This window comes from Furipterus horrens, unplaced genomic scaffold (genome assembly GCF_987537825.1).
Source record: "Furipterus horrens unplaced genomic scaffold, mFurHor1.1.pri manual_scaffold_3, whole genome shotgun sequence".
Taxonomy (NCBI): Eukaryota; Metazoa; Chordata; class Mammalia; order Chiroptera; family Furipteridae; genus Furipterus; species Furipterus horrens.
In genome coordinates, this window is record NW_028327173.1 from 166981524 (window position 1) to 166998111 (window position 16588).

The 16588-nt window shown below is 43.5% G+C and overlaps 1 protein-coding gene across 1 annotated transcript in view; it reads right to left on the minus strand.

The window, feature by feature from the left end:
• Positions 1–2503: 2503 nt before the first annotated feature.
• Positions 2504–16588, minus strand: part of CSNK1G1 (casein kinase 1 gamma 1) — a 130288-nt gene continuing 116203 nt past the window's right edge. Inside the window, exons 12-13 of the mRNA XM_090270753.1 lie at positions 14004–14110; positions 2504–6806 (exon numbers count right to left, since the gene is read on the minus strand). Of these exons, the coding sequence (XP_090126879.1) occupies positions 6752–6806; positions 14004–14110 (162 nt within the window). The 3' untranslated portion in view covers positions 2504–6751. The remainder of the gene's footprint in view (positions 6807–14003; positions 14111–16588) is intronic.

Below are 16588 nucleotides of genomic sequence, written 5' to 3' on the forward strand. Positions count from 1 at the left end.
ACACAAATGACATCTGCTATTTCTGCTCTTCACACCTTAATCCAGACTATCTCAATCAGGTGGAGGTTCTTCTAGATAAAGTCGTTGGACTGACAAATACATGTACCTTCCGAACAATTCCGCCCCTCCCCTTAATTCTTTCAGTCAAGCCTTTTCCCCACTCACAAGTGTTCCGCTACCTGAGCCACTGAGAAAAATGTTTACCAAACTGTTTTCAAAGTAGTCATCGCAACATGAGGAGTAAATTCTAAAATGGCATAACAACAGCCTTTTCCTCACTCATGCTACCACTTGTGAAATAAAAGTGTGGTGATTCCTTGGGGTAGGGGGGTAAAAGGGGACTGAATGGTAATGGGAAAAGATTAAATTTTAAAAAGGATAAATATCAAGCTTGATGAATAAAATACTTTCAATGTGAAGTTTTTCTCTAATACGGATCTTACACGTTTTTTTCTGGTCTTATTTGCCTACCAGTGGGGGTGAAAAATCATTAAGTAGCAATTGAACAGTGATAGAAAACACCACAACCAAGCAATCATGTCCAGATTGGCAGTTGTTTTTGAGGCCAATACATGCTCTTTTGAGTTTTATATTGCACATCAGTTACACCTTCTGTCTGTATAGATGTCCCTCATTAGAACAGAATTATAAAGCTAATTCAAAGCTGTTCTGTAGAGCAAATCCTAACTTCCTGGTGTTCTACTGCCTAAGAACCGCAGGGATACTGGAACCAGTATGCCAGTGATGAATGTCCAAATTCTGCAAGTAATAATTATTTTTAATGTGTCCCAGGAGAGAAAATGTTTAGCCCAAAGGAATGAAGAATGACAAAGTTATCAGACATTATTTTAGTTCACTGGAGGCTTGAATCATATCAAAGTTAGTCCTAGCTGGATTCTAGTTACAAATGAGCCAGGGGAGATAAAAACCAAACAAAACCCAAACAAAGCAAAATTAGCCAAGAAAGGTAAGACATTTTATTTTACATACAAAAAGGGTGCAAACTGAGTCCATTCCTCCCCAAATTGGGAAGGAGGTATACTTAAAAGATCACATTTGTGTTTTCCATGGTGCCCTAGGAAATGGGCTACTCTGAGATAGCAATATCAAGATCCATTTTCCATTTTCCCCAATGAAGGCTACTTCCTCTGCAGAGGAGTGTTTCCTAGCGATGTTACCAATCTCTCCTGGAGGAATCATTTCAAATACACTTAAAATTGACATTCATGTTTCAAAATACTACAAGTTTCATTTTCACAGCTGAGCTTTGTGACCAGTGCCAGAGTTTATGAAACAACATCACACATCTAAAACAAAAGGTTTAAAAAAAAAAAATTTAACAATGATCAGACACATCCACACATCAATTAAAACTGATTTCCACAGCTGATTTATACATTATCTAGTCTTTTAAAAAATCGCAATCAACATCCCAACATCTTTTTCAAAGTACAATGGGCAAAGATTAAAGAAACAATAATAATATAATAAATTAGAGCATGTAATATATCTAATGGGAATCGATGAATCAACATTATTTTCCATTGGGGGCATTATATTTTTGGTTTTCTCTCTCTCTTTTCTGCTGTTTACTCTTGACAAATGGGGCTCATTCCCAGAGCCAGCTTGCTGTGACACTAATCTGAGGAGCTCACTTGTTATTTGTTTACATCCTAGAATCTTCAGGAACACATGGTCCCAACAGCCTGGGCTGAGTTTTTATGGAAGTGCACACAAATGAGCACACACACTCAAGTATACAAATGCAATCTCACACACAACCATCTGTGAATATATTTCCCCCCAAAGAAATGGCTCATCTTTCCTGAGACATTTCTAACAGATTGACAAGCCTCTTAAAAAAAAAGATTTCGGTGCAAGGGCTGGCCTGGATTTGGTCTGGAGCTCATGAAGAGGAACACTGAAAATGTCTCACCTGCCCTGAAAGAGGGGACTTGTGGGAGAGGGGGCAGTCAGGACAGCTGTCCTCCTGTTACTGGGAGGACTGCACTGCACCCTCCTTTATTATCCTGGATAACCCCCTGTGCTGAGGCTTTGAAGGTGGTGATGGCACCGGAAAGATGACTGTGAGGAGTAAAGAAACTAATAAATTGTCCTCCCAACTGAGGTTTCTCAATAACATCGTTTGGTAATCAAACTAGAAATATATGGAGTACACGTTCACTTTCCTTTGTAAGTTGATCTACAAATACTGGGGTGGGCTTCTTGGTTGCTTTTCGAGGAAATATGTTAACTACTACTGTCTATATCCAGGGGACCTACTTACTATTTTGAATATAATGAGGAAACCTATTCTTTTGCACTCGGTCATCTGCAAAAGTAGTTAGGGTTGACTGCTTGACTGATCAGACTTCCAAGGTTTATTTGTGGCTAAACAAACTGCTCAAAACTCTGCAAGCCCTCAGGCCAAGGTTTCCTCTTTTCTTATTCAACATAAAATCAACGCCTCCCCTCCCCCAACACACACCCGAAAACAAAACCTCAGGAATCCAATTTTTCAGATTCCTACCAACCCATTATGGGGAAGACTAAGAGTCACCGTCTATCAACCTCTAGAAGGAACTTGCCTGGAGCCCAGAAATCGACAAAAGCAAGAACCCCCTGAGACTAGTGCATGTTACTTACACAGCCAATCCAGATGGTGTGCCTAGTTATCCTGATTCCCTAAAGGTTTCTGGAATTCATCTGCTCACCTTAGGGCAATATGGAGATGGTGGCAGTGAACTGGCAAAGGCAATGTTGGCTATATGGTGCTGCAAGCCCCCAGTCTGAGAACCTCTAGCCGTAACGTGGTGGCTTCAACACTGGAGAAAACATCAGGGCAACTCACTGGGAACAGAAAATGGGTTTAAATATGAATATGGAAGAGGTAACTTGGACACAGGAGGCATATGGACTGGGGAGAGATGCATCAGAAGAATGATCAAGTTCTTTTGAGAAGATGCTGTCTAGGCTGCCATAGAAGTACTTATTTTTTAAAAATGTAGGCCATGCTTGCTCAATGGAAGGGGGTTGAGTTTTATCTTTTGCATAAAAAGTTAAGGCTATGATCGTTATTAACCACTCTGATATAACATACCATTACTGCATATTTTTAACATTAAAATTGATTACTAACACATAATCAGCACTGAATGTGTACTACCAGTGTACATGTCCAGTGAACTAAGTTGGAAGTTACTTTAGAGGCAACGGACACCTCTACTGGCTAATGGCAGGGGCTGTTTCTATGTACTTGGGGAGTTCACTGAGAGTTTACAAGCTTTCAACACTTTTACAGTAAACCCTAGGATGCTTCCTTCTTCTGTTGCCCCTGCATTCCAAAGTCAAGTGGAATTTTAACGGGAGGCCAACCTAATCATCTAACTTGTATCTTTCTAGATCTTGTTTACTCCTAGAAGACCCAAAAGAGTAGGAGTGTTAATTAAGGCAGTCATGAAAGCACATCGCCTGCTGGCACATGCGGCCCACCCTGGCAGAGCAGCCTGGAGTGAAATAGATCACTGGGAACCGTCAAGGTGCACCTAGCAAGTGATCAACCCTTACGTGCTTAGACTTCACAGACCCAAGTCATGCTCTGGTCACAAGGGAAGGACCCTTTATGCCTTGGTAGATTCCTAGCCTGCCTGCCTCTACCTGCTCAGGATGCAATGCCTGAAGGACTGTAGGACTTGGGAGAACTCCCAATGGAATAATATTAATAAAAATGAAGATGCTGTTAGCACTTAATGCTAACCCAGAAATAACTGCATCAATCCCAAAGAAAAAGCTCCCTAGGCATCATGGCTGTGAAAATGAAGAAAGCTCAAACACTACCAGGCAAGTGCATTTCGGTGGGGTGCTGGGTGGAGGGGGTGCACAACCCCAAGGACTGGCTGAGGCATACAGCTAAGCAACTAGAGCAACAGAGCAGAGGAGGGAGCCCTGATGTGCTGGTGGGAATGGAAATGATGGCCAAATTACTCCTTAGGTACTCATTCTTTTTAAGTTTAAAGAAAATCACATAGAATTTCTCAGGGATCTGGGACCACCTTGCAGTGCCAATGGCCCTGGAAGGATCACCATTACCCTGCATACCAGAGGGGCCTAGGGCTCTTCACCTTTGTTAGGAAAATCAAATATCTAGTAAGAGGTTTGTGGGGCCAGAGTGAAAACAATGCATTAGGAAGGGACCCCAAAACTGCTCAGGTTCAACCCCTTAAGAGCTAGCCTGTAAAAAAATGTAAGACCAAAAAGTCACAAACTCAGCTGCAAAGGGGCTTGCCCTGCAGCCAAGCTGGTCACTCACTGCCTTTGCTTTTCTGTGGAAGCAGGGGATGGGGAGGCACTTAGTGGGATATGGAGTGTCAAGAGGCTCCAGGCTCTGCCATCATTTCTCCTTGCCCTTCCTTGAGAGGCAAGGCTTTTTCTATACAGGTATGAAAAAGTTTCTATACAGGAAGTTCGAGTTGCCCAAATATCAATTAAGAAACTATGTAAGTTTCAGTGATTACATCTTAACCACTAGATAATGTCCAGGAAACAAATCCCAATATTCAAAATCCTTGTGGGGAAGGAGTGTGACAGACATCGTCCGCTCAGTTTTGTGTACAGATTTCTTTTAAAGAAATGGAAGATTACAATCTTTATATAAGCTAAGCAGGTTTGAAGTCAGGAAAATAACATTTCCTGGCCAAGGCCTGCCAGAACAGGGGAAGCCCAGTAACTGTTTTCTGCTACTGCTGTTTCTGCTCGCTACACCAGAAAGTATCCCCATACCCTCCAGTCCAAATGACAGCCCTGCACCTCAAGTCAGGGACAATGATTTCTGTGTTCCCAAAACCACCAGACTAAGTCACTAGTCATTGTCCTCCATGCTTAGCTGTTTCTACTCCAGACACAAGACCTCATCCCCTGATGTAAAATCCTTTCTCCTTTATCACATCTGGAATGAGAGGTCATTGTCTGAATAAACCACTGAACTCAAATGAAAATCTAGCACATGAAGATTAACTCCATACACTAATAATTTTTAAAGCAGTGAATGAGGAACCAAGACCCCTCGTAGTAATACGCCATGTGACTACCCCATGAGGGGAGGCCGAGAGTACACTGGGGAGAACATGCTCGAGCTGCATGGCTGTCTGATTCGGAAAGAATCTTATGTCGAACTGAGAAGATAATTTCAGAGCTTTCATTTCAGTCTCCTTTCCCCTGGAACTAATCTAACCCTCCTGCCTGTTCCCTAGAGCCCCCATGCACTGAGGGCTAAGCTGGCTACTGTGGACCTGCTCGGAGAAAACCCGCAGGTGCCTGGTTACAGCCCAAATGCTGTAACTCAGCTACACACAGATTTTAGTTCCTGGCTCTATGATGCCAGCTCCTGAGTTTCCTTTGGCAGGTGGAAGGCAGGTTCACTTTCCTTCTCTTTTTGTCCACTAGTGGCAATATGGTGGTGGCTGTTTCATCCCTAATTTTGTCCCCCAAGTCGCTAAGGAGGTCACATGGCTATCTAGTTGGAAGTTCCTGGCAGTGGAGGAAACAGATGTTTCAGATTTTTTTTTTTTTTAAAGTTATCTCCTTCTCTGGGATGAACTGTCTCCTTGTCACAGTCTGGCTTGGATGGCTCATCCCATGTGCTGGAGAGTGAGGTTGTCCAAGCTGCAGGCTGATGAGGTCAAGAGGCTCTGGTAGGGACAGTCTTCAGTAGCTGAGAAGATGAATGAAAATTCAAGTATGTTTCCTTGCCAACCTGAGTGTTTACTCAGAATGACATAGAGTTTGACATAGAGTTTGGCTGCTTCTCTTCTGGGTGCTACCGACCCAACTCTTTCCACTGAGAATGTCCTCTGGACCCATGTTCTCTCTGAATGGCTTGGCTGGCCCCAACACCCTCAAAACAGAAAAAAAGTAAAACTCCCAATATAACCAGACACAATATGCATCTGCCATGTTTTCTGTAAAAAAAAAAGGCAAAAATAAAAACAAAAACAAAAAGTGCAATAAAGTCAGTTTTTTTTCCTTTGCTCAGAACAATTTGCATTGTTCTACTACCGACTGGAGAACAGAGTTCGCTTGTCAGGAAAGCTAAGAACGCCAGCACACGGGACAGTAGACTGCAGATTTCTCACAGCTTGCGTCCTACAGTGTAACTTCACAGGAGGGAGGGAAGGAGTAACCTGCACCCCTTGGCCGGCTGGGGATGGAGGCTGCGATGCACAGAGGAAGAGGGAGACATACTGGCAAATACACCTCTTAGGTGGAGAAGGTTCTTCTCCAGCTCAGGCCCGCCATCTTCCTCTTCCCTTCTTGGCTGCACCCCCAGCCTCTTGAGCTCCTTCAGCAGACAAAGCCTTCAAACTCACTGGCTTTAGTGCTGGAGAGGGCTGAGGGTGGGACAAGAACCAGGAGTAAACTAAAGGGAGAAAGAGAATAGTAGTCCTTGAGTTTTTGTGAATGACACCTTCACTGTAAACAATAGGAAGGAGAGTCAACCAGGTGGCCCCAAGGGCGAGCAGTGGAGGAACAGCAGCTCTGGGACCTGCTCAGAGCCTCAGGCAGGTGGGGACAGCCACCAACCCATCAGGTCCTGGCTGCCCACACTGCTCCTTCGAGGGGGCGTGTTTTCTTTGTTTTGGTTTGGATCTCCACCCTCCCCGACAGGGGAGTCCTTTCCAATGAGAAATGGCAGGAGCTGCAGGTGCAATCGAGTCAGAGTCCCCAGGGCCTAAGGACTCCTGGGAGGCACTGGTCACTTGTGGCGCTGGGCAGTCTTCTTCCTTTTCCTCTTAAAGAAACAGCAGCACCTGAAGCACAAGGAACATTGCAAGTCAGTGTACGACGCCTGCAGCTTCCAACAGACTTCTGCCTGCTTCCGCTTACTGCAGGGGGTGGCATTTTCTTCCTGACACCCACCCACAGGGCCGCCCACCATCTACAGCGTGGACCCTGGAGGCAGTGGGCAGTGTCTGCCAGGAAAGCCAAGGGAAATAGCTGCTTCATTTCAATCTGCAGCTACCAAACCTAATTATGACAACACTGCAGGCAGCGTTGAAACAAGCATTTTTGGAAGGAGAATGAAGAAGGCTTATTTCCTAGTCGAACACCCTGCCCAGATGCCTCATCTTTGTGTAGAACCAATACTGGGAATCCTCAGGGCTACATACGAATAGGTTGCATTGTCTGCCCCTTGAAATTGAGGGGAAAATTATTTAATGCAACTACAGTGGCCAGCAGGTATGAAGGCTACACTAAGGCAAACAAACCCCACGAAGAGTATGTTTGGAACTCTAGGAGGACCTCACGATGCTACCAGTGAAGGAATAAGGATTCTCTCTATCCACACCCCTGACCCCACAGAGCTACTGGGAGTAGGCAGAAGAAGCCCTGATAAAAACTGTGAGCCCAGACATCCTGACTGAAACCAGCACAGCCCGCTCTTCATTTGGAGAGGATCAATGCCACAGCCCAGGAGCTGATCACGAGAAGCCATCTGGTGGCAGGTTCCCCCTCAACTTAGCTTCCGACACTGCTGCTGCTGTGCCAGGCTGGATTACAGGACTGACCCTGGTCACGATGGCGGATGGGGCCTGCTCCTTTCACGAGCCCTCCACGTGCTGCCTGCTGGGGAACAGCCATAGCTCTGGCACATCCCGAAGCCCAAGTATCCCCTTCTTACTCCTGCCTTTGGAAAAGGAAGCACCTCAGGCAGTGACTAGTCCAGAAGGGGGTGATGAGGGTGGGAGCATGGTTGGTGCAAAAGATATGTCCTTTCTAGGACACTGACACATGGGAAATGAGAACGCGAGGGGCAGAAGGCGGTGAATGAGTCAAAGATGTGTGACAACGGATAAAGGTGGAAGTATAACTCAGACTTGTTGGATCCTTGAAAGAAAAGCTTTTTTGGGAAAACTACCTTTGAGTCACTTGCCCAGTCCTTCCAGGTTTAATGCCAGGAATATTCATATGGAAATAAAGAATGGTTGCTTACTTCCTATGCCCCTAAGTTCTCCACTGTAGCTAAGATTCCCTCCTTTTTCAGTCAGACCCCTTGGTATTTCCTACAGTCATTTGAGTAGTTATTAAAAATTTGAAGAACGTTTCTTAGAATGCAAAAATAGACATCTGCACAGACAAGAATGGGCTTTAACAATATCTGAATGAATCAAACACAGATTTTGGAAATAGGAGCTTCTTAAAGGGGTCTTAAGCTTTTCTAAGAGTGTTAATAACATTTGTGAAATACTACTAATGGGTATGAATACAGTTACTAAACAAAGTGTCATGTGTATCTGGAGATGGAATACATTCTTTTAAATAAAATAATCTTTTTCTGTACACATATGCTTTAGAAAGCAGAGACTTTCCAAGTTGAACTCCTGAAATTAATACTAAATAAGGTAATTAAATTTCATGGGAGCACCAATATTTCAGTACAGTTACCTGTTTCCTATTAACCATGACTTTCAGAGGGATCACTTAACATTTAAGTCAATTTCCATTCTTAATCTTTTTAGAGGATGCTAAGATGATGATTTTGTGTTTTTAAGCAAGGGCAATCATAAAAAAGTTTAGAATACTGTTAGCATTTAGTCCATTTCAAATGACATGCTTCTCTTACCTTCTCTGAGGCCAGTCATAAGAATTAATGTCTGCTCATAAACACATAATAACCTGATGTACAATGCTGAGTTCACCTGATTGGAGGAGAGTGTGAGCTATGGTTTAGAGCCCCAGATTAATTTTTGCTTGTTACCAGAGTTAAAGCTTCAGCAGTAGCAGAAGCTTTTCAGAATTCTATCCACAAGAAACAGAACCCACGATCTGCTCTTCAACTCTGGTTTCTGTGGTGACTACCAGCAACAGGACCCGTTAAACTTGGTCAAACCCAGACCAAACCCAGACTGGCTCCATACAGACATCTTACTATCAGAAGAGAATGAAGACACATGATGAACTCTTTCTGGGTTGTAGGTTTCCTTCCAGTTGATTCTTTGACTGGACGACGGACATTCTTAACATGCTGCAGTGAAACCTGACCTATTGTCCCTATTCACAAGCCACTAAGTGTTCTTTCCCCAAGCCTCAGAGCCATTTATTTGCCTCTTCTATGAGCCTGCTCTAGGCAACAGCCATTGCTCTGGCAAATGGAATAGGGAGCACCTCTTGCTCAGGCAGGGACTAGTCCAGAAGGGGGTGACACGGGCTGTGACATGGCTGGTGCAAACGATATGTCCTCTTACTATGTCCTGGCTTTCTCCCTTCAGCTATTCTTTTGTGATGCTTCTCTTCTTTGCTGTCCTTGAACATTGTTCCCTTGTTCTAATATCTGGTTTGAGTCCCATAGTATTCATGAGGTCTTCCTTGACCATTCAGTCCACAGTGACCTCTCAAGGGATAATGACATAAGCACCCTGGAGAACTACCTGTCCTTTCAAGTGTGTATGTCTTCTGTCTCCAGTGAGATAGTATCAAAGCTCTTTGGGGAAGGCCTTGGGACCTCCTAGAGTTCCAAGCACTGAGCTGGAAGAGCACACCGCAGGCCCTGTATTTGCAGTGAGAATCACATGACTGACATCTTACAGGAAAAAAATGACAACACTGTCAGATTACACAGACTCATGTTCGCTAAATAAATAGATCCAATATACTTCTCGATACTGTAAGACTACAAAATCTATCTCCATAAAAACCAATTGTTATATTCAATACATCCCTGTCCCTGGGAAACCAGTGCCCAACCCAGTCATTGAAGACCAATAGAAAGAAGGTAGTCACAGAGTCCCACAGGCTATTATCACCGCACAGAATATGACCCATGCATGCAGACAACGTGGGAGAGTTACAATTTCAGACTGCAGTACACCAATCTAGTTAAGGAGCACCTGGAAGGTCAGAGGCAGTGCCCAGGAAGAGAGCTGGGGAGGGGACACTGCCTTATAGCAAGAATGTGCTTCACCAAACATGGATTCCTTAGGGTTTCCCCTTCTATATACCTCATATTGTTCCTAAGAATGCATTCAAGGAGCTTGGAAAAGAGAGGCTCACTGGCCAAATCAGCTCTTGACCCACTATACTCTCTTACAGGAAAGAAAAGAAAAAAGACAATAAACAAAAAGTAAACAAACAAAAAACCTTGAACAACAAAATGTCTATCTCTTCCCCTAAGGAGCTCTTTTTTTTGAGAGACTCATATTCTGCAGATGGAAGACCCAGATGAATCAAAAGCAGCTGATTCTGTCAAAGCAGCTGATTTCCAGGTAGAGACCAAGCTGCAGAATGTGAGATTATCTGGCAACAACTGTCCATGGGGTTGTGAGGAATAATCTAAACAACTGATCTAGTAAAAACTTTGTCCTCCTACCCTTGTCCCTCTGTATGATAACACCTGGTTGTATTCAACTGAGAAAAATTTCACTCAGCTAGAAATAAACAGATCATTTTGCCTACTGTGGGACAGATATTGTTTTGACAGGAGGAGGCAGCAATGAGGTGGGTATGAAAGGAAAGAAGGAACAGATTAAGTCCTAGGTACAGGCCTGCCCCATCCCCACCTTGTGGATCTAGTTCCCCAGTCTGGGTAGTTATGGCAAAGGTGGCACATGGAAGCCATTCAGTGTTCCTAAGGCATTTTGTTTGGCTTTGCCAATCCCAGCCTAGTCTGGTCCGCTCCCCGAGCATGTGGACTGGAGAGAGGGACTCACCACAGGTTGAGCATTTTCAGGCAGCTACAGAGTGTGTAAAGAGAAAAACACAGAAAGGAAGAGAGAGAGAAAGAGATATTAGTCCACAGACGAGAGATGGAAGCGACTCCCTGTGAGCCATGCAAACATGCAGTCGGTTGTGTCTGTGTCTAGTTTCTTCCTCTGTCAAGGTGGGGTGAGTAGGACCAGGCCACTTAGTCCCCACAATGAAGTGGAGGGGGCGGGTGCCTGATAGAAGCATCACGATGGGAGCTGGATCTCAGTGAGGGGTAAGGCAAAACAGAAGGAGAGCTCATGGGTGCCTCTTTCCTGTGCACGTCCCGGGAAGGTAACAGAAAGATCTTGCCTATGAGAGTTCAATCAAGCACCAAAGCCAAGCCATTTGGTTCCCATGTGAGATCTTAGTGCACAACTGGTAGAGCTAACTTTCTAACTATTCTGAGGGAAAGAGAAGCCCCTAAGATTTCTGTAAGTCTAACATGCCTGACCAAAGCAGCGAGCAGTTCACACTTCTTCTAAAGGGGGAAATGAGGCTTAAGGACACTTGATCTTATTAGGGGAGGACTCGGAGTGTCTGGCTTAAGGCATAACTGCCAGAGAAGGGCCTAAATCCCATTCTAGTTCATTTTCTGGGGAAATGAGGCCCATGTTTGCTACAGTCAGTGGATAACCAAAAATCCCTGAGGTCAACCAGAAAGCTGCCTGGCCTCACTACCCTTCTACTCATACCTAAACAAGGACATGTGTCCTGCAGCTAGAGAAAAAGGAAACTCGATGTTCATTCTGTATATGGAACAAAAACTAAGACCCTGAATTTCTCTCCTCCTTTACAAAACAAGCTGGGTGAGGAAACCCAAATTAAAAGCTTGGAAGGGAAGGTTTCACATAGTCTGCCCAGTACCCTAGTTCAACGTAATACAGGCAGCAATCCCCTTTTTTCACAAGCAGACTGCAGGGACAAATGGCATCACAGCTCCATGTAATGAGGGGTTGTTTGGGACGCCTTGTGCTCCTCTACTGTAGCTGTGACTTCTTCCCACGAGAATGATCAAGCAGGGGACCCATGACTCCGCCTAATTTCCCCCATACACAGAGGAGGCCAAGAAGAAAAACCTATGCTGTGCCCTGAAAGTTCCCTAGAGAGGATGGGATTGGTAGCTCATGAAATCACTATGGGAAGCAGCACACAACATTACCTAAGCTATAAGCTTTTGGATAGCATTTGGTCAAATACAATTGCTCCCCTCTGGTTTCTACATCTTTAAGGCCCAAACCTAAAACTGGTGGCAAAGAGGCACAGTGGTCCCTTTTTGCTAAATGGGGAGATGTTAAACTCACTTTCCATCCTAGAGTTTAGACTGTACTAAAACAGAATACACCAGATTGGAACCTCTTTGTATGAATGACACACAGGACACAAACACCATACTCACATACACAATTAGCGTACATATTTACTGAAATGAAATGGGATGAATGGGTTCAAAAGATAAACCTGTATAGGGCATATTATAATAAGATTAAAGCCCATTCGATCTTGGTATTGAAAGCATATTATTAAAACCAGAGCTAAACTTCTAGCCTTCAAAGTAACAGCCATGACGGTGAACTGAAAGTGAGGTGGGGTGGATATGGGTACAGCCACCTTTCAGGCCCAGACAATGTTTGGATCAGACCACGCCTAGCGCAGTGGTTTCCAGCACTGGCTATACTTTCGAATCACCTGAACTTGACAAATTCCTGATGCTCAGGTCATATTCCAGATAAATTAGATCAAGGTCTCCAGGGCCAGGATTAAGGCATTTGTATTTTCTAATAAGCTCCAGGTGACTCCAAAGTGCAACCAAAGTTGAGAACCCATAGGGAAGGAGCACCAAATTGTTTACTTCGGAGAATCAAGTTTTGTCACGAAAACTGAAAAATTGTGAAAACCATTAAAATCTCCAAAGTACCTGAGAATAGAAAGCACGTTTCCTTACTAAAAAGAGTCTCTTCCTGGCATTAAAAACTCCCCATGTCCTCCTTATGTATCGAGGCCTCATATGAACTGGGAGAGGAGCATTTGAAGCTGCCTAGTCAGCAGGGACGTGACAAGATAGAGTCCAAGTCATCCTCGTTTGCTTTTTATCTACAAGAACCCTCAAGTCCTCACTTTCTAAGAAAAGGACCTCCCGAAAGTAAAGTGAGCCCAGCATTGAGATGGGCAGCAGAAGGAATGGGCAGGAGGGACTCCCACACAAAGTGTATCTGTTAGGAAGGAGAAAGCAGGTCTTGATTGGCCTCCCACTACCTCATATCCAGAGGTGTAAGCATGTTCTGACTTGTATTTAGGTTATTTGGAGGCTCAAGAGACCACTTAGGATACAACATCACTATAAACATGTTGTGTGTTTCTGAGAACAGGATATTGGGATAGCCTGAATATTCTCAAAGAATTTACAAGAAAAATCATCTATATCAGGCTCGGCAGTAGTTACTGATTTGTACAGGACTTCTCTCTTCCTACCTCGTTTCTTCTTGGAGGTTAAACCTGGATCTGAATTTGGGATGGGGCAAAAGGAAAAAAGTGATAGAAATGCTGCTTTTGTAGTAGAATCAGCAGTTATTTCACCTTCCGCCGCATATTCTTAAGAGTTTAAACACAGACCATGCAGACAGCACCAAGGGGCTGGTGGTATGGACAGGGCAGGACATTCACATGCAAGAGCAGCAAAAAGGGAGCCAGGTAACCTCCAGACCTCTGGGGATATGTGTGATTTCCTTTCCTTTCCAAGACCCTTTCACTAAAAGGTACAAAGACTTGTTTTCTTTCCTGACTTACCTGAGTCTCTCTGAATCCAGAATCATTTAAGTGAGAACAAAATGGCCCTGAACTCTTGCTCCAGGGCTACATACACAGAGTAGTTAGCCAAGAACCAGAAATTTCATGCTGTTCAGCACAGCCTAGCTCATTGTTGAGATACAGAGGTTTTTCTGTGTCCCATAGGAAACAAGAAGCTCCAGGGCACCACGAGGCTCATGACTACTATTTACTGTAGGTCTTCTATCATGATTCTTTTAGTTCGCTAGGTCTTTCCCCCCACTGGGCTACAGAAAAATGTGATCGCCTTCCAGAAAGCACAACTAAAGAAGTGTGGGAGCAGCCTATGGTACCATGCAAAAAATAAAAAGGTCATAACAAGAAAGCTGTGGACACAAGCATGAGGAATTCAGTCCGAGACGAGCAGCACACAGAGAGGAAGAGACAGATAAAAGACTTTTCAATCAATGACTCAGAGACCCCTTGAAAGCTGAACGTACTTAGCTTCCTCCACTACCTCCACCTCGGCGTGAGCTGTGATTGGCGCATTGGAGTGGGCTCCCGTGGGGTCATCAACATTCAGCTCTCCATTGGTTGAGCTAACCACCTGAAACAGAAACACAGAGTGTGACAGACACCATGACAACAGGAGCTGCCTGCCAGTGCCAGAGACAGTCACTAAGGGAGATCTGGTCTCTAGCTTAGGTACTAGTCAGGCAGTGTCAGGAATGTTTGTCTTCCTGGGTTGACTGGCCAATGTCCTGATTTAGGAAAGGTTCCCAGATCCTATCATGTGAGAACACAAAATTCAATCATGTAATCATATAATGATAGTAACTTCCATACTGAATGCCTATTCTGTGTGTCAGGGACTCTACTACATTGTGTGTATATTATGTAGGTGTAAATTTAATCCTCACAAAAATCCTATGCAATATGTCATACTACTCTCTTTAACTGTGTTCCTCTTGATTTATTATGCTGTAGTTATACACAGACTCAGTGATGATGTTTGAAAAGTTCTACAAAGGAAATCAATAGTAGGCATCAGAAAGTATAAGCAATCAAACTTTCCTTTAGAAATTTCTTCATGGTTCTGACCACTGGTTTAAAAGTACTCAAATAACAAGACTGCCGTGTCCTCTCTGGTGAGAGGGCAGACTGTAAGGAAACGTTTTCCTTTGGAAGACCAGTCATCTTTCAACAACCTTTATTTCAGATTCAGTGTCATCCCATTCTCACTGATGTCCCCGAACTGTAACCGAAGGTTCTCACTCCTGTCATCTGGTTAATGTGGACCCGATCAGGCTTCTCTTGCTTGTGCAGCTGCTTCTGCCACCTGGTTTCATTTTCAGCACATGATTCCTGCTTATGTGGGTGCTGGGGAGCGGGAAAGGGGACCCCACTGCACAAATCACTCTGCTGTTAAAGATCTTGGCTGAAACATGGGAGAGAACCACAAAATAGAATAAACGGTTCAGATATCATATGCACTTGGGTAAGTAACTTCACCTAGTTGAGATTGTTCCTTAGGGCTAATGTGAGAAATAGACAAGGAAATGTATCAGACAGTGTCTGGTACACTGACTGGCGCACAACAATGGAGGCAGCACAGCACAGTAAATAAGAAACAGGATCTAGACTCAGTCAGCCCTGGGCTTGAACCTTAGATTCACTATTACTTGCTGTGGGTCCTTGGGCAAGATCCTCAATTTTTCTGTGCCTGAGCTTCGTAATCTGTAAAATGGGGACACAATGCTGCTTACCTAATTGGGTTACTATGCAGACAATCCACAGAAAGTGCTTAGCCCTGCGCCATGGTATACAGCAATGGCTCGATAAGTGTTAATATTACTGTTATTCTCGCTTTATAAATGTTTATTCTTATTTCCCTCTAGACTTGGGGTCCTTACCAGCACTTAATTTGTAAAAATTTCCTGCATAGTCATAAAGAGGAATGTGGGAGGAAATGCTTAGTATAAATAGTCTTTAGGGTTTTCAAAGAAGAAAGGGTGGACAAGATAAATACTACTTTTTAGTAGTCTATGCCCACCATCATTACTAAATCAGAAATATTTATTGTCCTTATTAATCACACATGCTTTAAAAAATGAAAATAGTGCTGTACGGTTAAAGAAACCTACAAGAGTAAGTTTGGACTTACCCAAGGGAGACCCAAATTTCTGCTAGTGATCCAATTTAGCACCTCTGATTAATGGAACCATCCAATCTTATTTATCTCCTGACATGATATAATAAATACTGTATAACATTATCTATGTAGTAATCTTGCCAAAAAAAAGAAGTTTTATCTGACTCTAAGTATGACGAAATAAATGGACACATCCAAAATGTGGGACATTCTATAGGACAACAAGACTAGACTCTTCAAATAATATGTCTTAAAAAATCTCTTCTATTTCCCTTTTAAGACAAGGGTGACTTTTACAAATTAAAAGAGACCAAGAAATTGAAGGAGACTGAAGAGGCATAACAATTAAATGCAATGCATGAAACTTGATTAAATCTGGAATGTTGTAAAATTAACTTTGGGGACAATTGGGGGAAATATGATATGAACTGTACATTAGATATCATGGAATTATTATTAATTTTCTTGGCTATGAAAACGGTGTTACTGGTTACATGAGAGAATGTTTTTGTTCTTACAAGATGCAGGCTGAAGTATTTTGAGGTAAAATGTAATGATGATTGCAACTTACATTCAAGTAGTTTAGCGAAGACTTCCCTGGCCCCCCAACCCTCACACACAGAGTTAAAGCAAATATGGTAAAATCTTAATAATTTGTTAATCTAGGTTAAAGATATACACAGGTGCATTGCATCCTGCCCCACCCCCCTAACTCTTCTGTAGATTTGAAAATTTCAAAATAAAAAGTTGGGGAAAACCCAGCAAAAACAAAAGGCTGAGGAGAGAGGATTTACAGACTGGAGAACCACAGCTCCTCGCACTAACGTTGTCCTGCTAGTTCCTCAGCCTACATTCGCTTCTTGTGGGCACATTCTGGCTGCACAGTAGTGATAGTGCTGTCAGTTCGTTCTGTGAGCACAAGGATTAAAGGAG